This window comes from Pteropus medius, unplaced genomic scaffold (assembly GCF_902729225.1).
Source record: "Pteropus medius unplaced genomic scaffold, Ma_sr-lr_union100, whole genome shotgun sequence".
NCBI classification, from domain to species: Eukaryota; Metazoa; Chordata; class Mammalia; order Chiroptera; family Pteropodidae; genus Pteropus; species Pteropus medius.
The window spans coordinates 1,464,849-1,490,456 of NW_024345872.1; the positions used below are offsets into that span (position 1 = coordinate 1,464,849).

General features: G+C 36.8%; 1 protein-coding gene across 2 annotated transcripts in view; it reads right to left on the minus strand.

Annotated features, from left to right (window-relative positions):
- Positions 1-3,913: 3,913 nt before the first annotated feature.
- The window catches only part of DCX (doublecortin), a 165,034-nt gene continuing 143,339 nt past the window's right edge, over positions 3,914-25,608 (minus strand). Inside the window, exons 6-7 of one of the 2 annotated variants that reach the window (XM_039874766.1) lie at positions 15,519-15,613; positions 3,914-5,055 (exon numbers count right to left, since the gene is read on the minus strand). In XM_039874766.1, the coding sequence (XP_039730700.1) occupies positions 4,999-5,055; positions 15,519-15,613 (152 nt within the window). In that variant the 3' untranslated portion in view covers positions 3,914-4,998. The remainder of the gene's footprint in view (positions 5,056-15,518; positions 15,614-25,608) is intronic. The other variant, XM_039874765.1, reaches the window with a different exon arrangement.

Genomic DNA, 25,608 nt, shown 5'->3' on the forward strand with positions numbered 1-25,608 from the left:
GCCACCAATAGCCAGAGAACCAGTTGGTGATATCTCTCCAGCCAAAAGATAAGTATGATGAATCAATGCAATATCCTGGCTCCAGGTTGTCACATCTGTAAGAAAGAGGAAAATGTCCATGGAATTATAGAACAGTAGAAAAGACTACATATGGGATCCCCTTCTTCAGACAGAGGCAGAAGTGTGACAGCTTCAAAATTCCATACCAGGAGAAAGACCCAGAAAGACCATCAATTGCAAGGCTCCATTGCTACACAAGATGTCTCAGATCACTTGTGGCATATCAATGGCTGTACCTTTAATTTCTCTACATTCCAGGTCCCAAAACATAAGACTCTAACCTCTACCACATTCCAGATAAGCTTCAAAACACTAATTGTTTACTTAGGAAATAAGCCTAGGCCTAAGAGCCAAATCCCTTAATGCAATAAGGGTAATACACGAGTGAGGCCTGGCCTTGGAGATCCAAGTGGCCCCATATGGCCAAGGACAGATTCCAATGTCTTTTTAAAAAAAGAAAAAAGTAAAGAAAAGAAAACTCCAATGCCTTTTATTTCCATAGCAATCTGGACAGTGGAGGAGGTCATTCAAACCCCACTGTCCCAGTGCCTCTATCTGGAGCAGTCTCTCTACACAGATGTTTCTGAGATGGGCTGGAGTTTGGAAACATTCCCATAAATGTTTTAGAGCTCATTTTGGGGACATGAGCAGGCTTTCTCCCTTGTCCAAGGAACACACGTTTTTAAAAAAATAGTGAGAACCAAATCTGAGAGGGGTTGGGAACATGTCCATCCAGAGTACTGAAGAGAGTAGGGAAGTACACATAATTTTGTCCAAGGCAAGCACTGGATTGCTGCTCTAAGATTTGGGCTGGGTGATTCAAAGAAGGATCTAGAGGCTTAGATCCCTTTTTCTTGCCTTCTTCAGATAACTACACATCCACTTTAAGTTTCCATGATTACTTCTGATTGGGGAGGGGAATCAAGAAGGAGAGAAAATTTCCCGAGGAGTGGGGTAAGCCTAGAAGGAGGTGTCTTGGAACTGAACTAATAAATACCCTTAAGTTCCCAGGAAGAGGCTTGCTGTGAGGAAAACTATGTGTTCAGAATTTGTTGCCCTGGTTTCTGCCACGGAAGGCCACAGAAGCAGTGTACAGAAGGTGAATATGGTGTCCAGACCACAGAGCTTGTTATTTTAGTGTAAACACAAGGAGCCAATGTTTAACATAGGCTAGGGTACATTTTAGTCACAAAGCCGCTTGCTTATACATTGTCCCCATGATGGCAGGATGGCTAGGGGGACATTGTGGATGAGGATAACCATAGCAAGACCAGGGTATTTTCTCTAGCTAGTCTCACTCATGTATTTTGAAAGAAATCATTGCCAGCAACTGGTAGTCACACTCATTTAAAAAACACCAAAAGCCATCTCAGAAAGTCAGGATGGACAAAGCTATTTGTTTTTTCTCCCTTTCTTCCTTTCCTTGCTCTAACAAGAAACATTTCCTCCAATCTACGAAGACTAATCAGTATGAGATGAGATGAGATGAGGTGAGCTCTCTGGGAAAATCAGTCTTCCTCTATTCCATTTGGAGAGGGCAGGAGTTCAGGGGACAGTTTTGAGGGCTCCTCAAGGTAGAGCAGTGAGCCTCTCCGTAGGATGCACAAGGTCAGTGACTCCATTGTTGCTGTTGGTCCTCAATGCTTCAGGCTTCTCTTTGGGGACATATGCAGTCCATGTAAATGGGAACCATTTGAATACAGAGAGAAAGAGCTGTATTAGGGTGGTGGGTGGATTTCCCACTGAGGTCAGGGCAGCAGCATATGGCTCCAAGATGCAACATGACCCTGGGAAAAAAAAACTCTCCTGAGCCTAGTGGAAAGCAATACAGTTCATGGGGAAAAGGCCCTGGAATAAGAGCCAGAAGATGTAGGTTCTAATTTCTGCCTTGTCCATAGCCAACTATGTGACCTTGGGAAAATTACTTTACTTCTGTTTCTCCATTCCTGGCCTGGAAATGAAGAAATTGGAGTAGATGATGTGATCTTAAGGTTCCTTCCAGCTAGAAAACTCTATGATTTAATCTAGGCTAATACTAAAGTCTACAAGGACACAAAGAAGTCATGCTAATGGCTATCTTTTCCAAAACAGTGAAGAGAAAAGGAAGCTTTCTCTCAATTTACCCCTAGTTAACACTACTTATGAAATTGTTCAGCCCAGGCCCCATATATACACTTTCCCCTTCTTTGACCCCATTTCTATTTCTGTAAGGGAGAACAATCAGGAGGTAAGAACAAGCAACAGATGGATTGAGTGTGTGTTTTTATGTGTGTATGAAAAAGGGAGAGAGAATGAGGGGAGTGGAGGCAAATGTTTGCTGAATGACTTGATATTTGCTAACTGCAGAAGGGACTTTAGTGGTAAAACTGGATTGGGTAAAATTGAGAATGAATGACAGGGGTGAAGGCGTTCAGTTATAAAATTTTTCTTTTTTGCCTTGAAAATGGGCCAATTTAAAATGCAATTTTTGAAGGCTGAATTTTGAACTATACCAAGTCACTCTAAAGTGGCAGTACAGAAACATTTCCTTATAATTTATTACAAGAAAAATGGAAAATCTGCTATTACTATAGAAATTTTTGTTTCAAATATTATTCTAAAGAAAATATGCCCATTTAGCATGTTCTAATGCTACATATGCTACACGCAAGGAAATACTCAGAGAGGTAGCATAGGGTCTGGACATGAGGAAATCTCTTTCCAGCATGTCATTTACCTGTCTTGGCCTCCATTTCATCTTAGATTGAAGAAATTGGAAAAAATGAGATCTCGAGAAGAATCTAGAGAATGGCTTGAATCTTTGGGGGCCTGGCCTAAAGTTTAGAAACAGACCTCCTGCCACTCACCACACTACCCCCTATCTCAAGTACCAATTTTTCCCACTTAACTACAAATCGTTCTGGGAGGCACTAAGAAAACCTTGAGCTTCTAGAAAGTAGTAAATGGGCAAGTAATATGAGCTTCTTAATGGTTTCCAACAAATCTACAAATAGAGGTGAGGGGCAAAAAGAGATTCTCATAATTTGGGATACTTCAATGACCAATTAACCAGGAATCAGTACTACCATCATCTGGACTTTTCTTGAACCAAAAATGTTTTTTGTAGCTCAGGTGATCGGAAGCTTGTCTAGGGGCATCTGAACTACCCCTTCTATCACTGAATTTCCTCCTACATAGTGCTCATCAGCAATGCCACCAAGTTGCCACTGATCCATGTTGGGATATCCTGTATTATCTCCTAATTGTGAAGCGGTTGCACGCACACACACACACATGCACACACAGAACAAGCTCATTCCTGTTAAAGTGGAAGAACAACTGCAAATCATTCAATAACCAAACAGCAACTTGGCTTCAAATGCTGCATCTGTCCAACTATCTGCACAATTACAAAGAATTAAGGAAATCTTCATATTGGCTAAAAGCACACACAGAATTGGCATGTGCGGCTTTCACTTAAATTTAGTTGTATTTACCATTATAGGCTATGACTACAGACGAAAAGCAATGTTATGAATCTGTACCTCAAAGACTGAGAATTATTTCAAATGATCAGTCCGTAGCAAAGGGAAATCCTTTCTAGTGTTAAAGACAATAGAAAGGTTTCTGTGTCTTCCGTATGAAATATCAGGATTATAGATAAAAAAGAGTTGCTTAAAATGTGTCATAACATTTCGTTTAAAATATAATTAGAATGTCTGGTCCACATTGAAATTATTAATGTAAGCATAACTGTTAAAAAGTTATCAAAAGACTAATTCTATTGAATTGGCCCCTGCTATTCGTTTTGTTTACCCCTGGAGGTTTCTGTTTGGCAGTGACAGCATAATTTCTAAACTACATTATTCTGCACTTTTTTGGTAAATTTTCTGCATGTGTTTTTTAGACAAAAGAAAAATCACCAGTTTATAAAAAAGGAGCCTGAAGAGTTTGCTCTTGAAATACAGACATGAGGTTTTATAAAAAAGATATTGGTTTTTTGCTATAAAAAGCGACCAAAAGGTGTCAGACCTGAAAACAAATTCTCACAGTGTTTTCAGTGTTGGCTGTTTACAAGGCATTCAATAGAATGGAGATAGATGGTTACTATACAGTTTGTGTAATAACTCGCTATGTTAGACAGCCTCCTAGAGGAATTAGGTATATGAAGCCCCACACACCCAACTCTTATTACTTGATTATTGATTCTAAATTGCCCCAGTGGAGGAGTTGACATGGAATTCACTGTGTTTTATAAACTACTGAGATGTCTACAGTGTTTCCCAGTTCTACCTATTCTCTTTTAGCCAGCCCTGTACCAGGGTCCTAAATGTCTGGTGTCAGAATTATAAGTTGCTGGTGTTTCTCCCCATTGACAGCCAGACTTGATGCTATATAGTGCTAGACAACAAACAGGGGGCCTCAGTCAGGAGTGAAAAGCAAGACTGGGGAGCTGCCTTGCCATCTTCCAAGGATATTTCAGCATTCTTGAGATCGGGAGACAAGGGGTACTTGTGTTTGTCACTCTTGGATTTGTCAATGACTTTTTTCGCCACACACACATTTTAAGTATCCTGTATATAAACAACCCTCTACAAAAGGAAGACTGTCGTTTATGAGCAAAGCGAGACAGGGAAAACAATGCAGGTGCCTAAATATTCAATAGAAAGGTCATGGACTAGCACATTTTGCATCCCTGGAAAGTTACCCCAAAGGATGGTTGTCAATCTATCTTTTATAATTGGTAATTGTGGATCAGTGGCCCAGAGGAGAAATCACAGAAAAATAAACCTAGCATATTACAGTATGTTTTTAAAAATAACAACAACAACAACAAACAACAACAACAACAAAACAAACTTGAAAGCACCAATAGCCCTGTTGGACACTTGAGCAGAAATATCCTATTGTAACAGTAAGCTTGTGTTTGTACTCTTGGACTCTGAATGCTCTCCTTCTTCACATGGAATCGCCAAGTGAGTCTGAGTCATCCAAAGACAGAGGCAGGTACAGGTCCTATAAGAAGATAAGAGAAAAAGTGAATTCTCCTTTTTTTAGCACCTTAGGCTCTGAAATTGACAAGATGACTGCTTTCGTTTTTTTTTAAATTAATATATTCTCTAATTTTAGTTTAAAATAATTACAGATTCACAGGAAGTTGAAGTATAAGGAAGTATCCTTGTATCAATGCACTCTTCATTCAATTTTCCTCTATGGTAACATCTTGCAGTTTTCCATTTACTCATGTGTGTTTGTGTGTGTGTATGTGTGTGTGTGTGTGTGTGTAGTCCATGCAATTTTACATGTATACATTTATGTGACCATCACTACATTAGGGATAAAGAACCGTATTCTCACCAAAGGGCTCCCTCATGTTACCCGTTCATAGCAACATCCACCCCTCTCCAGTCCCTAAGCCCTGGTAATCAATAATCTATTTACCATCTCTACAATTTTTTTCATTTCAAAGATGTTACATAAATGGAATCATACAGTATATAACCATTCACTCATTAAGGGCATGTGGGATAATTCCAGTTTGGGGCTATTACAAATAAAGCTTCTCTAAAAATTCATGTGCAAGTTTTGGTGTGAATATAAGTTTTCATTTCTCTGGGATAAATGCTCAAGGACACAATTGCTAAATCATATGGTAATTGCATGTTTAGTTTTGTAAAGCCTGCTGTATTGTTCTCCAGAATGGCTATATACCATTTACATGCTCACCAGAAAAGTATTAGTAATCCAGTTTATCCACATCCTCACCAGTATTTAGTGTTTTCACTACTGTTTATTTTATTCAGTCTTGTGAGTTTGTATTGATGTCTCATCGTGCTTTTAATTTGGATGTTCCTGATGGCTATTGTTGTTAAGTATCTTTTCATGTGCATAGTTGACATCTGTAATTCCACCTCAGTGAAATGTTTCTTCATGTCTTTTGTTCATTTTCTAATTGGATTTTTTTTTATTGTTGAGTTTTAACAGTTATTTTTATATTCTATATATGTTTTTGGTTAGATATGTAGCTTGCAAATATTTTCGCCCAGTCTGTAGTTTGTCTTTTCGTATCCTTTGCATGATCTTTGACAGAGCAAAAGTTCTTAATTTTGATGAGGTCCAATTTACTAATTGTTTTTCTTTCGTGAATTATGCTTTTGTTTTCAAATCTAGGAATTCTTTGCCTAGCATAGGATCAGATTTTCTCCTATGTTTCCATTCTAAACGTTTTACATTTACATCTATAATCCATTTTGGACTTGATTTTTGTATAAGATATAAAATTTAGGTTGGGGGGGTCTTTTCTTTTTTTGCCTATGGATATCCAATTACTCCAGTACAATTATTAAAAAGGCTACATTTTCTCCATTGACTGACTTTTGCCCCTTTCTCAAAAATCAGTTGTGAATACATATATGAATTTATTTCAGTCTCCAAGAGAACTGCTAGGACCTGAACAAATGCCTAACCCAGAAAATGTACCCCATCTACCTACTTCCAACTTATTTCCTGATGCTTTCATTTCTAGGAATTAGGATTCATGGCTCTCATACTGTCCCAGGCCTTGGCCTTGTCTTGAGGAGATGGGAGAATGAAATGGCATTGGTTTTTCTCATTGTTCCCAGAGCTCTATTTAAAGATTCTTGTGATTCCTCTTGGACTTACTTTACCCATTGTCTAAATCAGTGATTTTCAAATCTCTCTCTCTCTCTCTCTCTCTCTCTCTCTCTCTCTCTCTCACTCTCTCTCTCTCTCTCAATCTCTCTCTCCTCCATTTAAGTCCTCTATTCAAATGAAATTTGCTTGAAAGCCCAATACATGAAACAAATAAAAGTATAGTTGTTTTGGTTGAACCAGACATGCGGGAGACAAAATCTCACCCATCTCCACGGTTTGAAAAAACACTGTTTTTATTCATGTTATCAGCAAGGTACTAGAGGGAACTAGAAAACTTAGAGTCAATTCTGTGGATATTTAAGAGACCTACTTTGATAAAATGGAAAGAGAATTTCAGTAGAGAACTGTCTAAGAAAATTGAAGAATACAGCTTCTCCTTGTAGAAGAAAAAGTGAAGATGAGCAATAGGAACAAGAATGGGAAGGAAAGGGACTTTTTTTCTGGGAAAGACAGGGAGGAAAAGTTTTAGGCAGTTTATAATGGAAAGAGGAATAACATGAGGTTTTAATTCTGGATAAGTAGTTCTATGACACTGAATAAGTCATCTGAGTCCTAGTTTTCTTGATCAAAAAATGCAGACTTTGGAATGGACAATCATTAAGGTCTCTTCCAGCTCTGAGACTATTATTTGGAACACTCAAGGGAATACTGAATCATTTAAAAACACAACAAATGCAACTACAACAAATAGATTCACTTTTCACCAACACACCATCCTTTCACTGTAAATCAGGGGTTGGCAAACTTTTTCTGTAAAAGGCTAGATAGTAAATATTTTAGCCTCTCTTTGCTGGTCACATGGTCTCTGCCACACAATCTTGTTTTTTTTTTTGGGGGGTTGTTTCCTTTATAACACTTAAAATATGCGAAACATTTTTTTTACACCAGGGTTCATCAAAAAAAAAAAAAAAAAAAAAACCTCGTTTTGTTTTAAACTACCAAGCAAAGATTTCTTATAACACTGATAAACAGGTAGGAAATACCTGAGGAAACAATAAGAGTGCAATAAAAACTCGTAAAATGGAATTGAGGCAAAGTGGCATACAATGGAACTGCTTCTCTGAAAAGATTTAGTTCTTCAGTACTTGAGAAAAATGAAAATTGAACATAGTCAAAAGCGTCTTTGAGCTTCTAGACTTACATAATGGACTTTCATAATTTTCAGAGAAAGACTCTCTGAAAATCTGATTTTACATAAATGCAGTAACACCGCAAAGATGATCAAAATCAACACTTTCAGAACTATGGAAATTAACCAAAGACTTGCAACAATCCAAAAAGTGTTTATTCAAGAAAAATGGATTAATCTCAGTAAGAATATGAAGATTCAGGTGCTTTAACTCACCTTATTTTCATTCTCCCTCTCCCTAGCTCCAGGATAGCTTTGAAAACTAACAGACTCACCACTAGAGTATATGAAAAACAGCACCTTAGCAGCCCCTGGAGGATGCAGAATGAATTCGGAGCTCCCCAAAATGCTCCATTCCAAGAGAATTGTCCTTTTTTGACTTGTCTTGTAGCTCCCTGGAAACTCCCATTTGTAGAGCTCTTCTTTATTTGACCTAACTCAGAGTACACTCACTATGAACAGCCTTTTTTAGGCAGCATTAATCAGCTGCAATTGTTTAAAATCACAGCTGCCTGAGGTAGGGGAAACATTTGGGGCAAATGAAGCTGCTCAAAACCTTAAAAGGAAAAGCTGGAGAATTAATGTTCATAAGAGACTTTGAAAAGCTCCAAAATATTCCTAAGCTTCAAAATATCTCTAAGGCCAGACACATGTTCAGGACTGTGCATAACCTCAGAAAAGACCCCAAACCCCTAATCTCTCACCTTTGGGTGGCCTTGAGGCTCTCTGCAAGCAGCAATTGAAGGCTAAGACAAAGATGTAAACTGCCTGACAGAGCATTGAAATCATGCCCCAACACACATACATACACAACCCTCAGCAAAGGCTGGGAGGCTTATTGGATCAAAGCATTTAAGGAAATCTAACAAAATTATCCTTCAAGAATGAAGCATAAATCAAGACAATTCCCAGATAAATAAAGACAGATTATTCATCACTAGCAAACATATCCTACAAGAAATGCTAAGGAGAATCCTTCAGGGAGAAATGAAAGGACAACAGACAGTAATTCAAATCCACATAGAAAATAAAGAATACCTGTAAAGATAAATACATAGGTAAATGCAAAAGATGGTACAAATTTATTTTTTGTAAATCTTCCATTATCTATTTCAAAAGACAACTGCATAAAATAGTTGTAAAAATGCTTTGGTGGACTTATTATGTATAAAGATGTAATTTGTATGTCGATAAGAGCAGAAAGGGAGGGGGGAAGTAACAGTGCTATACTATAGCAAAAATTTTGTATACAATTGAAATTAGTTGATATTAACTCAAAGTAGATTGTGTTAAGATGTTGACTATAATCCTCAGGGCAATCACTAAGAAAATAACTCAAAATAAAATGAGTAAAAATAGAATAAAGAAATTGCAATGGTACATAGAAATATATTTAACACAAAAAAAGGCAGAAATCTAGGGATTAAGGGGGAAAAAGATATAAGACAAATAGAAAGTAGCAGAATGGGTTATGTAATTCCCACTTCACTAGTAATTGTATTAAATATAAGTAGATCAAACACTCAAATGAAAAGGCAGATATTGTCAGAATAGATTAAAGAAAAAAACATGATTCACCCCTATGTTGTTTGAAAGAGATACAATTTAGATTCAAAGACACAAATAGGTAGAAAGTAAAAAGATGGAAAAAGATTTAACATGCAGTTAGTAACCAAAAGGGAGCTGGAGTGGCTATACTAATATCAGAAAAAAAATAGACTTTAAGACAAAAATTGTTACTAGAGACAAAGAAGGACATTTTATAATGATAAAATGGTTAATATACCCTAAAACATAATTATAAATATATATGCATCTGAACAACAGAGTACCCAAATACGTGAAATAAAAAATGACTGAAGGGGGAAATAAAGAATTCAACTATAATAGTTGAAGACTTCAATACCTCGAACCTTCAATAGACAGAATAACTAGGCAGAAGACCAAGAAGGAAAGAGAAGACTTGAACAACACTACAATTACACATCTCTAAAATACTCCATCCAATAACAGCAGAACATATTCTTCTCAAGTGCCCATGGAAGGTTGTGCAGGATAGATCATATGTTAGGTCATAAAACAAGTCTCAACAAACCTAAAAGGATTGAAATCATACAAAATATGTTCTTTGACTACAGTGGAACTAAATTAAAAAACAATAACAGAAAGGTATTGGGGGAATTCACAAATTTGTGAAAATTAAACGACATATTGCTAAATAGCTAATAGGTCTAAAAATAAATTATATGGAAACTAGAAAATACTCTTGAGTTATAATAAAATAATTAATAATAATAATAATATAGCAAAAGTTATAGGATGCAGCTCAAGCAGGGCTCAGAGGGAAATTTATATGAAATGGTCAGTATATGCTAACTCATAGGAGCACAGAGTAGTAGATTAGTGGTTGCTAGGGCATGGGTAGAGGGGGATGGGGCTGTGACTACTATTGGGCATAGAGTTTCCTTTGAGGGTGATGAATATATTCTTGCACAACTGTGTGACTAGTAAAACCACTAAACTGTACTCTTTTAAAAAGGTATAATTTATAGTATATGAATTACATCTCAATAAGCTGTTATTTAGAAATAGTATCTTTGAAAATCTCTTACATTTATGTGATTCCTGAGCATGCAACCCTATACAGCAATATGCATGTAGCAATGTATAATGCATACTGTAATATTCAGTATATAATGATGTGTACAAATATGAGATAGTTTTTCAGTAGTTTTTTCTATGACTATATTGTGACTATTGTGAATCCCATAAGTTAAATTTACACATAAAGCAAGTCCACTGTAGTAGAAAGAGCACAGGATTAAGAGCCAGGACACCTAGGTTCTAAGCCTAGCTTTGCCATTTCACTTCCCTGTTTCAGGGCCTTTGCTTCTACATTTGAAAACCAAGGACTATAAGATCTTTAAGGTTCCTTTTAGTTCCAAAATTCTATAAAATATAATTTAGATCATTGCATTTTGTTGTTCTTTGGCTATAACAAAGCAAGAGAAATGAGACAGACAATGCCAAGTTAGTTAACTCCCTGGGCATTTATCAGGCAATATAAAAAGGCCTCTTCATTATGGAGGCCACCTTGAGTCCAACCACTCTGAACTGCTGGGCTTCAGCATTCACCATTGCTATTAATCGTTCATGTAACAGACCCTTCAGTGTAGTTGTTTGGTGGAAATAATTATCTGAAAATAATTTTTATCTGGAAGTAATTTTTCCAGACTCTTATCTCAAAGGACACGGAAGAGGCCTTGGGGTGGAATCATGAGGAGACTCCACTCACAGCTACTATATCTTGGAATGGGTAGGGTGAAATGCAGGCTGTGGAGACAATCCATACGACTAGCCCTAAGTATGAACTTCTGTACTTCTGTTCTCCATCAATTTATTTACTATTCAAAATATATTTCCTCGTATGGGTAGAACAATGTTTAGGAAAAGGAATTATCTTAACATTCTGTTTTTGTTGATTGATATGTAGAAATACAGAAACACACATATTGTTTAACAATACAAATAACTTGCACCTGAAATTCATTTGCTTAGTCCCTGGGATCCCTACAGAACAAAATGTAACAAATACAGCTGTGTTGGCAATACTCTTGCATTAGAGGAAACAAAAATTTGGTCTCTGGTCCAAGGAGCTTATAGTCCAAAGGAAGTCAGAGAGGAGTTTTGAGAAACCTGGCTTCCACTTTGAGTTTGCTTTTTCCCAAGTGCACCCTGCACTTTTTTAATGGTGTGGCTTTGTTTTTGTTGATTTTTTTAAAGCTGGAACACTGGTTCTCTTCACTAACCATCAAAGCCTACCCAGGCTTCAAGGCCCCACTTAAATATCACCTAGTCTGTAAAGCTTTCCTCATCTCCCACCCTCCTTCATGTTTCTGCAGCTCTTTTGTTCACTGTTCACTGCACTACCAAAATCCACTTAAGAGTGGTGTCTGTGATTTGAGGGTCAAGATCCTGCTTTATTAATCCAACTATCTCTCCAAGCACTTAGAGGATGACCAAAAAAAGTCTGGAAACACAGAAAAATGTATATTTAAATAATGTTAGTTATATTTTCTAATAATATATGAATATATTTCCTTCAATCTCCAGACAACTTTGCAAGCAAAATGCCTCCAAATTTAAAGTGATGAGTGCAATCGGTAACCTGGAAAGAATATAAAAATAAATAAAAAAATGTTTCTTATGTTTCTAAAATCTTTGAACATCTTTAATATATTATCTTCTCCAAATTGTTGAATCATACTTGGGCTGTCTTTAACCCCAGTACCTCCTTTTTATCATCTGTAAAATGGAAATGCTACCCACCCTGTGTCTTCACAGGCTCATCACAAGGGTAAATGAGAAAATGGCTAGCAAAAATATAAAGCAGTATGGAAATGTAAAATGTTGTTCTCATTAACTATACAAGGATTTACTTTTTGTCCATATTGTAGCACTTGAGTATGCTGGACTTTGGCTAACCCCGTTACAGCTGCTTTAAAGAGACTTCTCCATGAGCTGCTTAAGAGGGGAAGCCAAGAGGCTGATTACAGCTTCGGGCCCTGCCACAGCCATCAAAAGTTATCGAAGGGATGCTGGGACTTCGAGTTTGTTTCCAATTGTGCAGAAGGAGAATTATAGCCTTAGCCATCTGTTTCCTGTCTCCACCATGACTCACACCTTTCAGGTCCACTTGAATAGATGTTCAGATGAGATCTGCTTAGGCTCACTGCCCAAGGACCTTGATGGTGCTAAGGCTCAGGTAGCTGTGTGAAAGGAGGAGAAGCAAGAAGCTGATACCTCAGCTCCAGGGGTACTGAGTCAAGGAACAAGATACTTTTGAGCTTATTCAGAAAAACCAGTTCATCCTCCATCATTGGTGGTATAAATATGAGGCTATTGCTTCCTGGCAGGATACACCGAGAGCCACAACGCCATTTCTATGACACTTCTGTCCCAAATGCATAATCTAAATCTAATCGCAAAGAAACATTAGACAAACCTAAATCAAAAAACATTCCACCAAATAAATGGCCTGCACTGTTTTGTTCTATAATATACTGTACTAAAAGATAAAACAAAGACTGAAGAACTTTATTAGATTAAAGAATACTAAAGAGACATGAAAACTGAAGGCAATGTATCATTCTGGATTGGATGCTGGACTAGAAAAAGAATATTATTGGGGCAATTGATAAAATTTGAATATGGACTATAGAGTATATAATAGTATTGCAGCACTGTGAATTTCCCAATTTTCGTAATTGTACTATGGTTATAAAAGAAAATGTCTTTATTCTTAGGAAATACACACTGGAGTATTTAGAGGAAAAAGGGCATAATATCTGCAACTTAATCTCAAATGATTAAAAAATAGCAAAATGTATGTGTGTGTATGTGTAGAGAGAAAGTACAAACATAAATGAGGCAAAATATAAAGAACTGATGAATCTTTGTAAAGAGTACACAGAAGTTCTTTATTGTTCTTACAACTCTTCTGTAAACTTCAAATGATATAAAAGTAAAAACTTTAAAAATTATTAAAAATTATTCTCCAAAATTTTTAAGTTTGCTCTAGAAAGTTATATAATTTATTACTTAATTTTAGTTTGCTTAACTGTCATAAGAGTAATTTTAAAAATAGAATGATACACTGAAAATTCCAGTTAAGAAAACAGTAAGGCTCTAACAATGCTGCCACCTATAGCTTATTCTAGACCTTCAGTGGTTAAATTAGATTTTAGAATTAACATAAATCAATCAATCAATCAAGCAATCAATCACATACACAAAATGCCTGTAAGCCCAACCAGAAGAAATGGCTTAACAATGCTAGCACTGACCTCAATGGGTTTATGAATGATGAGTCCTCAGTCTAAATGAATTGAACATGTCAACTAAAAAGCTGAATGACTAAAGTGTGCAGACTAAGTAAGTGTCCAAGCTTCTCCCAGCTATTTGGGAAAAGTACTAATGGAAGGTGCTGACATAGGTCACACTTCTCAAAAGGAAAGTAAAGAAAGAAATACACAGGGCCAAGATACAGTAAAGAGCAATGCTGCAGAAGAGGTTCTGTGTGGAGAGTGGAACCACAGAAGTGGCCTACTCCCCATCTTGGAATGTCCATATTAACAAGCTTTGTTGCTCAGAAAAATAACTAAAAGCTGACTGCAAAAGCAGTTTTCATCCATCTCACAATCTCTGGGTAATGTTGGCTACACAGACAGTTCAGCAGCTCCTCCTTTGGGGAAACCAAGTAGCTTAGCAGGACAATTAAAAGGTCTGGTCAGGGTCAATACCAGAAGTTAAAGAGGTCACAAAAGGAATGAAACAGGCATTATGAATGCTAAAGCAGGTAATCATCAGATTAACCAAGAAATTAAAATCCTAATGCAGAGAAAAGGAAATGAAAATGGATATCAGGCAGTGGTATGCTGTTAAATCTTAACAATTGACTTTATGTGGGGAAAAATAACCTTGAGTTTGTAGTATTAGCTGACTTCCATGGTATAAATCTTCCCACCAGAGTGGTGTTCTAGTTACCAACACAATGTCACTGAAAACAGAGTTGGGAAGCAATGTACAATCAGCAAACATGACCTAGTGTGAACTGGCTCTAGCATACTTCCAGCAGTAATTTGGGTACCAATCTTCTCTCTGCTACTACCTAGCTATGTTATCCTACTAAGTAATTTAACCTTTTTGAGTCATAATTTCCTCAATTGTAAAATATCAATACCTGACGAAATCATTGAGAGAATCAAATGAAACTAATATATCTCTGTCTAAGATCTCTTCCAGCTCTGACTATCTACGATTCTGTGATGGAATTGGCCACATTGGTGGGTTTTTGCCTTTTCCCATCTTACATTAAGTCATGTGAGCAGGCAGAAGACAAGAGAATCCTGAAGTAAGTTGCTCTAGAGTTTGGTAATCAGAGCGGAGACCGCCACATTCACATTGCCTCAGAGATGAGGTCCAAGTCAGTGACCACTCCAGATTTTCTATACAGAAGAGATTTCAGGGTGATAATCTGTTTGGGAAGTGGGGCTAGCAAATCTACACACTTCTATTATTTTAATGGTATATTTACTTGGGATGACTTAGAAGTGTAAATGATGCCCAGGGCCAATGCAGTGTATATGTGCCCTCTCCTCCTATGCTGTACCAGAATCTACCTGGTAAAGAATACATAGTAAAAGTAGGGTCTATCTCTAGTCAATAAAATGTTTTGATGTCCAGCAAATCTAAAGGAAGTAACTCAGTGCTAACTTTCTTTGACGGCTATATTTATATCACTTCTATGGACCGGTACCTGGCAACATATGCTTAATGCTCTCTTTGCTATGCCTATGAATTGGACAGACAAGTGCTCAACCCATTTCCTGAGCCATTGTTTGGTGATACTATTAGCTCAGAATGCATATCTGGGACCTCTGTGCCTCTTTGTTTTGGTTCAATGTAACCTAAGTAAACAACCCGGGGGTCAGAGGAATAAATAAAAGTGACTGGAAGCTTGGCCCCTGTGCGGAATCCCAAGACTTCACACTAATGGACCAGATGAAAGGAAATTCTAGCATCTGTTGAAGTCAACGGAAAAGAAAACCCTCACCCAGCCATTCAAAAAAGTCCAAGTGCAAAGGGATTTAGTAAGGTATAAGAGACATAATACCTTGTGCTTCCGGAGGCTGCCAGGACTGGTGGGCGTAGAGATAGGAGACTGCTTAGACTTGGGGGTAGAGAGCTGGCTGCTGGAAGTTCCATTTGCTAGCCCAAGGCAAGAGAAAAGGAAGGGATAAAAATCAACAGCATACAAAAGAACAAGTTATCCTTCCCCTCCGAAGATACTAAAAACATTCAATCAAGGCACACATACAACCAAGTGATTTGATGAGTATAACAAAGAAAAAAAAACACACACATTCCTCAGAAAAGCAAGAAGTGTAATCCTCAGTTAGTTAGATCCCTGCACAGTGCAAGGCAGCAATCTTCCCACCCTTTCCCTGAGTGCTTCCAATAACAGGGTCTGGATTTTTTCAAATATTTTTCATATTCATTCCCAAGTTTGACCCTAACAACATCTTTTGAAGTAGTCTGAGAACATATTATTTTGTTTTAATTTTATAAGTGAGAGAAAAGTGAAGCACAAAGCAATTGTGTGCCTTACCTTGAAGGGAAGGGAATATAGGTTTGGACCAGGGCACATTCCTTTTGGTGGCAGATAATATGTCAGGTACACTATAGTCCCATTGTCAATTTCTCCCCATTCTCTCTTTTCTTACTCAACTCCCCTACTCCACACACACTCTCTCTTCTTACCTTATCCTGGGTGATAAAAACAGAAGGAAAGAAAGAGAAAGGGGACTAGTCAGGAAGAAGAATGAAAAAGTAGAAGAGAAACACAAAGTGAGACATAAAGAAAGGCTCATACAGTGAAATGGGTGGAGGAGAGAATCAAAAAAGAGCAAAAGAGATCAGGAATGAAGAAGAGAGGAGACAGGGAAGATAGAGTAAGAGATAAGGAGAAGAGAAGAATGAGGAAGTTTGAAATAGGGACAGAAAAAGAGAAAGGCAGACAGTGGTGGCCAAAGTCAGAGTACACACCAATTTGTCTCTAGTCAATAAAATGCTGAAAATGAGATGGTTGAGTATCTTCATATCCACTGTGTTTGCAAATTGTTTTATATTCCATTGCTAATGAGCTTTTTAAATATTTAACTAAGTAAAAAGATATGTAGTGAATTAAATGAAACAATTAAACAACTTTCAAAATGGATTCATGTTCAGACATCACATGCTAAAGTTAATTTCTTTTACATCTAAGTACTTAAGTAATTAATCAGCAATATTCTGAAATGTGCTTTACAAATAAAGGCAAATATCCCAAGGATGTGAGGGAGGGGGTGAGGGAGGAAGGAAGAGAGAAAGAAGGAGGAAGGAAGGGCTGGAGTGGAGAAGGGAGAGAGAGATTGAGATAATGAGAGATAATGAGAGAGAGAGAGAGACAGACAGACAGAGAGAGAGACAGAGAGAGAGACGGAGAGAGAGAATAGAAAATTGAACAAGTTAAGCAGGAACATGGCATGAGAGTATTGCTGCTAGTCCCACAGGTAAAGCTTAAACTTCTGTATCATAAATATTTCCTGAAGATATACTTCCTCTGCACCATTTATGGTAATGTTTCCCTAGGTTCTGGAATCTGCATACAAACTATAGAGATGGGATAGATATTAGTGTTGTGGTTCATCTAAGTGCAAGTGAGCTAAAAAATGAGCACTTAAACATCCACCGTTTGGCTTTGCCTGTGTATTCACTCATCTCTCACCCACTCACTGAGAGACCTTGCTCCCTGTCAGGGCTTCCTGAAAATCACTCATTCATTTAGCCAGTAGTTACATGGTATTTTCTCTAAGCCAGGCCAAGTATTAGACATTGGGGTTTCAGAGATAAGTAAGTCATTTCCCATGGGGAGACAGGCAAGAATACAGTGAGTTAAGCGCTATGACAGAGCCATATGAGGGGTATTATTGGAGCCTGGAGGAGAGACTTTGAAATCAGAGGTCTGAGAGGCAAACGGAGGGACAACACCTAAAAAAGTCTTGAAAGATGATTCTGGGAGCTTCCAGTCAAGATGGTGGAGTAGGTAAACACTGTGCTTGCCTCCTCCATGACCACATTAAAATTACAACTAAATTATAGAACAGTCAACCTGGAGAACCATCTGAAGACTAGCTGAACAGAATTCCCATAACAAAGGATATAAAGAAGAAGCTGCAGTGAGACTGGTAGGAGGGACAGAGATGCAAATGGGCTATCTCCACATCCATGCGTGGTGGTTGAGAATCAGAAAGGATATCTCAGCTGCAGAGGACCTCCTGAGGAGTGAGGATTCGCAGCCCTAGACCCAGCTTTCCAGCCCAGAGCACCAGTGCTGAGAAAAAGAAGGTCCTACAACATCTGGCTGTGAAAAACAGTGGTGATTCTGTCCATCCAGGTGAGACAGAAGGCTGCCAGAAACCCAGGCATCCTCTTAAAGGGCTTACACGCAGACTCCTTTGCTTCCAGGCACTCATCCTGGGCTAGAGCAGAAGGGAGGCAGCTCAGGATGCACCAGAGACATACAGGGAGAGGCTAAGTTTTGTGGCTTCAGGGTAAGAACTGGAGAGACAGCCGCCATTGTCCCTGTGTTGAGTCATCCTCTCATGCAGCCTATGGGGCGGGGGTGCCATCTTTCCTCTGTTGAGCCCTCCCCTGACACTGCCAAATCTGAAACTCCACTGGCCTGGTGAACTCGCTCACATCTCCCGCTCTGGTGACTTCCTGAGACCAAGCCTCACCTAAGTTGCTTACCAAAGAAGGTTCCTTCACCAGCTCTGCCTTACAAATAGCTAGCAGGTTGCAGCAGACCTCGAGGTTCCATGAGCATTTTGCTAACCTTCCCCAGGCATGGTACTAATGGTAACCAACCTTATATCCCAGCATGGCTTCTCCCAAATGCCTCCAGGTCCAGCACAGGAAGCAACAAACCAGTTTGTAGCTCCTACCAGGTAGCCACAGGCCAGTAACAGGCAGCATGCATGAGAGCTCCTCCCATGAGGCCCCAGAACCAACACACCCAATGGTCAGCTTCAGACCAAAACAGAGCGCCACCAATTAGTCTTGCAAGCAGCATGCCAAAAACGGTGGTCTCAGCAGGTAATAGAGTCCATTGGAGCAAAACCCACTCATTGAGGTCAGCCCCACCAAAGCAGGTTGTACACTGTGGTTGTGGCAAATTATGACAACTGGTAAGCCTGAGAGTCAATCCCTCCCATTGAAATGCAAACAGCAGTCAAGGCTCAACGACAATGGGAGGGCACACACACATCACACACAAGGAACACCTGGAACATTAAGCTTAGGTGATCAGAGAGACTGCACCACTAGGTCCCACAGAACACCTCCTACATAAAGACACCCTACCAAGACTGGGAGACATAGCAGATCTACCTAATACATAGAATTAAACACAGATATGAAGCCAAAATTAGAAGACAAAGAAACATATCACAAATGAAAGAACAGAAGACTCCAGAAAAAGAACTAAAAGACATGGAGGCAAGCAATTTATCAGATACAGAGTTCAAAACACTGGTTATAAGGATATTCAAAGAACATAGAATAACAACAAAGAGATAGTAACCATAAAAAAGAACATAGGAACCATAAAAAAAGTCAGAAATGGAGAATACAATAACTAAAATGAAGAATATGCTAGAAGGAACCAACAGCAAATTAGACAAAGCAGAGGACTGAATTAGCGATTTAGAAGATAAGGAAGAAGAAAATCTCCAATCAGAACAGCAAAAGAATAAAAAATTTTAAAAATGAGGATAGTTTACGGGACCTCTGGAATGACATCAAGCATAACAACATTCACATCATAGAGGTACCAGAAAGAGAAGAGAGAGAGCAAGGGATTGAGAACACATTTGAAGAAATAATGACAGAAAAATTCCCTAACCTGGTAAAGGAAATATACATATTTGTTCAAAAGGAATGGAGAGTCCTAAATAAGATGAACCCAAACAGGCCCACACCAAGACATGTCATAATTAAAATATCAAAGGTTAAAGACGAGAGAATCTTAAAAGTTGCAAGAAAAAGGCAGTTAGGTACCTACAAGGGAACTCTCATAAAACTGTCAGCTGATTTCTCAACAGAACCTTTTCAAGTCAGAGTGACTGGCACAAAATATTCAAAGTAATGAAAAGCAAGGACCTACAACCAACGTTACTATACCCATCAAAGCTATCATTTAGAATCAAAGCATATACATAGCTTCCCAGACAACAAAAAGCTAAAGGCGTTCATCACCACCAAACCAGTATTACAAGAAATGTTAAAGAGACTTGTTTAATAAAAAGAAAAAAAATAAAAAATATGAATAATAAAATGGCAATAACTACATATCTTATTTCATGTCCTTTCAATATTACATTGAAATTCCATACTGGTAGAAAAGTCTCCCTATTGAAAATCATAAAATATTTTAATTTAATGTTATTTACAATCTACAATATATAAAAACAAACTTGCCATTTTCCTGAATCCAAGGAAAGGAAGCTGGAAATAACCAGTTTTCCATAGCCTTATTTATTGACATATCTATCAACAATTGCATTAAGTGTAAATGGATTAAATGCACCAATAAAAAGACATAGAGTTGCTGAATGGACAAGAAAACAAGACAAATATATATGCTCTCTACAAGAGACCCACCTCAGATTGAAATACACACACAGACTGAAAGTAAAGGGATGTAAAAAGGTATTTCATGTGAATGTAAACACAAAAAAGCTGGGGTAGCAATACTTATACCAAATAAACAAACAAACAAAATACTTTAAAACAAAGGCTATAAGAGACAAAGGATATTTCATAATGATAAAAGCATCAATCAAACCAGAGAATACAACCCTTGTGAACATTTATGTACCAAACATAAAAGAACCTAAATAATTAAGGCAAATATTGATGACATAAAATGAGAGATTAACAGTAATATAGTCATAGTAGATGACTTTAACACCCCATTGATACCATTGGACAAGTCTTCCAGACAGAAAATCAACAAGGAAGCCATGACCCTAAGTGGCATACTAGACCAGATGAAATTAATTAATATTATAGAGCATTGTGTCCCAAAGCAGCAGAATATACATTCTTTTAAGTTCGCATGGAACATTTTCCAAGATAGACCACAAGTTAGGCCACAAAACAAGTATCAATAAATTTAAGAAGACTGAAATCATGTCAAGTATCTTCTTCACTCCAATAGTATGAAACTAGATATCAATTACAAGAGAAAAACAGAAAAACACACAAACACATGAAGGATAAATAACATGCTACTAAACAATGAGTGAGTTAACAATGAGATCAATAAAGAAATTGAAAGCTACCTTGAGACAAATGAAAATGACAGCACAATGACTCAAAATCTATGGGATGCAGTGAAAGCAGTCCTAAGATAGAAATTCATAGCAATACAGGCCTACCCCCAAGAAACAGAAAACATCTCAAATAAATATTCTAACCTTACACCTAAAAAAAAAACTAGAAAATAATAACAGCAAACAAAGCCTAAAGTGAGTAGAAGAAAGGAAATAGTAAAGATCAAACTGGAAATAAATGAAATAGAGTAAAAAACATAAATTAAAAAAAAAAAAAAGAACAGTACACAAAATCAATGAAACCAAGAACTGGCTATTTGAAAAGATAAACAAAATTGATAAACCTTTAACCAGACACATCAAGAAACAAAAAGAGTAAGGGAGTACCCAAATAAATAAATCAGAAATGAAAGAAGAGAAGTGACAACTGACACCACGGAAATGAAATGGATCGTAAGAAAATAGTACAAAAAATAGAAGAAGAAGAAAATACTATGAACAATGATATGCTAACAAATTGGACAATCTGGAAGAAATGAATAAATTCCTAGAAATATACCATTTTTCAAGATTGAATCAACAAGAAACAAAATCTAAACAGACCAATTACTACTAATGAAATTGAGTAAGTAATCAATAAACTCTCAACAAACAGAAGTCCTAGACTGGATGGCTCACAGGTGAATTTTACCAAACATTCAAAAATTTAACACCTATCCTACTCAAACTATTCCAAAAAATTCAAGAAAATGGAAGTCTTCCAACCTCATTTTTGAGGCTGCTATTACCCTGATTCCAAAATCAGACAAAGACATTACAAAATAGAAAATCAAAGGCTGATATTCCTGATGAACATTGATGTAAATATCTTCAACAACATTTTAGCAAACCGAATTCAGCAATACATTAAAAAGATCATACACCATGATCAAGTGGAATTTATTCCTGTGATGCAATTTTGGTTTAATATCTGCAAATTGATTAACATGATATACCACATTAAACAAAAATGAAGAATAAAAAAATGATATTATCCTATCAATAGAGGCAGAGAAAGCATTTAACAAGTCCAACATCTAATTATGATAAAAACAAACTTCTTGGCAAAGTGGAAAGAGAGGGAACATAACTCAATGCAATAAAGGCTATATATGACAAACCCATAGCTAACATCAAACTCAATAGGGAAAAGCTAAAAGCATTTTCCTTGAGATGAGGAACAATACAAGAATGTCCACTTTCACCACTTTTATTCAACATAGTATTGAAAGTCCTAGCCACAGCAGACAAGAAAAAGAAATAAAAGGAACTCAAATTGAGAAGGAAGAAGTAAAACTGTCATTTGTAGATGACATGATACCATACATGGAGAACCCTAAAGAGTCCACCAAAAAACTATTAGAACTGATAAATGAATTCAATAAAGTAGCAGGATACAAAATTAATATTCAGAAGTTGGTTGCATTTTATACACCAAAAATGAATTATCAGAAAGAGAAATTAAGAAAACAATCTCATTTATGATTGCATCAAAAAATAAAATACCTAGGAATAAATTTACCCAAAGAAGTGAAAGACCTGTACTCAAAAAATTGTAAGATATTGAAGAAAGTAATTGAATAAGATACAAGTAAATGGAAGCATACACCGGGGTCATAGATAGGAAGAATTAACATTGTTAAAATGTCCATATTATCCAAAATAATCTATAGATTTGATGGAATCCCTATAAAAATACTAATGACATTTTTCAAAGAACTAGAACAAATAATCCTAAAAATTTATATGGAACCACAAAAGACCCTGAATAGCCACAGAAATCTCGAGAAAGAAGAATAAAATTGGAGGTATCATGTTACTTGACATCAATCTATACTACAAAACTATAGTAATCAAAACAGCATGGTATTAGCATAAAAACAGACACAGAGATCAATGGAACAGAATAGAGAGCCCAGAAATAAACCTATGTCTATATTGTCAATTAATCTAATTCAAAGTAGGCAAGAATATACAATGGGGTAAAGACAGCCTACTCAGTAAATGGTGTTGGGAAAACTAGACAGATTCATGTAAAAAAAAAATGAAACTAGACCATCTTCTTACATCATATACAAGAATAAATTGAAAATGGATTAAAGACTTAAATGTAAGACCCCAAACCATAAAACTCCCAGAAGAAAATATAAGCAGTAAATGCTCTATCACTGCTCTTAGTAATATTTTTCTAATATATCCTTGTCAAGAAAAACAAAAGTATAGCATAAGGAAAATAGTTAATAATGTTGTAATAAACATGTAAGGGGGAAAAAGGGTACTAGATTTTGTGGGGTGATCACTTCATGAGTTATATAGATCTCTAATCACTATGCTGTACAACTGAAACTAATATATTATTGTATGCCAATCATAATTGGAAAAAAAACTCATTGAATTGTACAATGTAAATATGAGCAACTAATTGTCTGTTATATTTCAGTAAAGCCAGAAAAATTAAAAATAAATAAAAAATAAATAAACAAAGGACTACATCAAACTAAAATGGTTTTGTACAGCAAAGGAAACCATCAACAAAACAAAAAGATAACCTGAATGGAAGAAGGTATAAAGCAATGATACATCTGATGAGGGGCTAATAGGTAAAATTTGCAAAGAACTCATACAACTCAACACCAAAAAAAAAAAAAACAATTTAAGTTAAAAATGGGCAGGAGACATGAATAGATATTTCTCCAAGAGGAAATATGGATGGCCAATAGACATATGAAAAGATGCTCAAGATCATTAATCATCAGAGAAATGCAAATTAAAACCACAATAAGATATCAGCTAACACTTGTCAGAATGGCTATCATCGGTAAATTAAAAAAAACAAGTCTTGGTGAGGATGTGGAGAAAAGGGAATTTTCATGCTCTATGGAAAATAGCTTGGAGGTTCCTCAAAATATTAAAAATATTAGAACTACCTTATGATCCAGCCATTCCACTTCTGGGTATTTATACACAGAAATCCAAAACACTAATTTGAATAGATATGTGTACCCCTATGTACACTACAGTGCTATTTACAATAGCCAAGATATGAAAGCAACCTAAGTGCCCATTAATAGACTATCGGATAAAGAAGAAGTAGTACATTTATACAATCACAATTACTTGGCCATTGAAAGGAATGAATTCTTCCCATTTTGTGACAACATGGATGGACCTAGAGAGTATTATGCCAAGTGAAATAAGTCAGACAAAGACAAATACTATATGATCTCACTTATATGTGGAATCTAAAGAACAAAATAAGCAACTTTTTTGTTACAAAACAGAAGCAGATTCATAGATAAGGGAACAAACTAATGATTGCCAGATGGGAGATGGGTTAGGGGGCTGGGTGAAAAAGATGGCGGGATTAAGAAGTACAAATTGGCAGTTACAAAATAGTCATGGGGATGCAAAGTACAGCATAGGAAATATAGTCAATAATATTGTAATAACTATGTATGGTGCCAATTGGGTAATAGAGTTATTGAGGGATTACTTTGCAAATTATATGAATGTCTAACCACTATGCTGTACACCTGAAACTAATATAAAATAATATTGAATGTAAACTGTAATTGAAAAAATAAAAAATAAAAGAAAGCTCTTTATGGAATAGACAAATCTATATTAATTTTTGCCAGAGGCTGGCTAGGTGGGTGGAGAGAGGAGTGTGGGGAGAAATGGAGAGTATCTGCTAATAGATACAAAGTTCCTTTTAGGGGGACAAAGATGTTCCATCATTAAATAGTGGGGATTGTTGCACAACTGTGTGGCTAAACTACAAACCATTGAATTGTACATTTTAAATGAGTGAATTGGTTGTTATGTGAAATATATCTCGACAAAGCCATAAAAAAGATTAATTGAAGCTAGTTAGGCAGAGAGGGTAAAAAAGGCATTCTAGACTTTGTTATTACATCAGTAGAGATAAAGACATGGAGGTGTGAAATAATACAATATGTTTACAAAGTTTAAATAGCTCAAAACAGCTGAACCTTCAGGTGCCAGCAGTGAGTTCTAGAAGATGAGACCGGAGATGAAGATAAAGGCCAGACCAGGAGCGGGGACTTTTGTGACGTTTAGTTTTTATTTGGAAAAAAATTCTGGAGTGATACCATCAAATTCGCATTTTAAAACTATTGCTTTAGTTGCTGGGTTAAGACTAGGATGGAGTGGGGTGTTAGGAGGAAAATGCAAAAACAGAGATAGGTTGGAAGAAAACACATTAGTCCAGGTGAGAGATGATAATAGCTTAAATTAAAACATAGAGAGAAAGGACATGGTGTAAGACAGATAATTAGAGGCCAGATAAGCTTAGAGTATTATGTGCACATACCATGTAAGCCATGCAAAGAACGAGACTTGTGCCAAACAGCACAGGGACTGGGACCTAAGCTTAGTTAGAGCTCTAGGCTTTCTGGTGAAGAAATGAAGCACTTCAGCCATCATCTTATAAGAGATACCCCTAACATAGTCACCAGAATAACAAGTACAAAGATCTACTGAGAACACATGATTTCCAAAACAATGAAAGCTCCAAGAGAGCAAAGGGTTTTCTCTATTTTGTTTAATGTTACACCCCAGTTTCTGGAATAATGCCAGACACATAATAGATGCTCAGTAAATATCTAATGAATTTTTTTTTTAAATAAGGCGTTTTGGAAAAGGCAAGTGTCTACAGAGCCACAGTGGGGCAAAGTAATGAACTACTCTTCATGAAAATGAAGGAGTTATTAGACTCCCTATAGTGCCCGAGGGTCTCCTCAGAAAGACCTGGTCTTTAGTATGAGA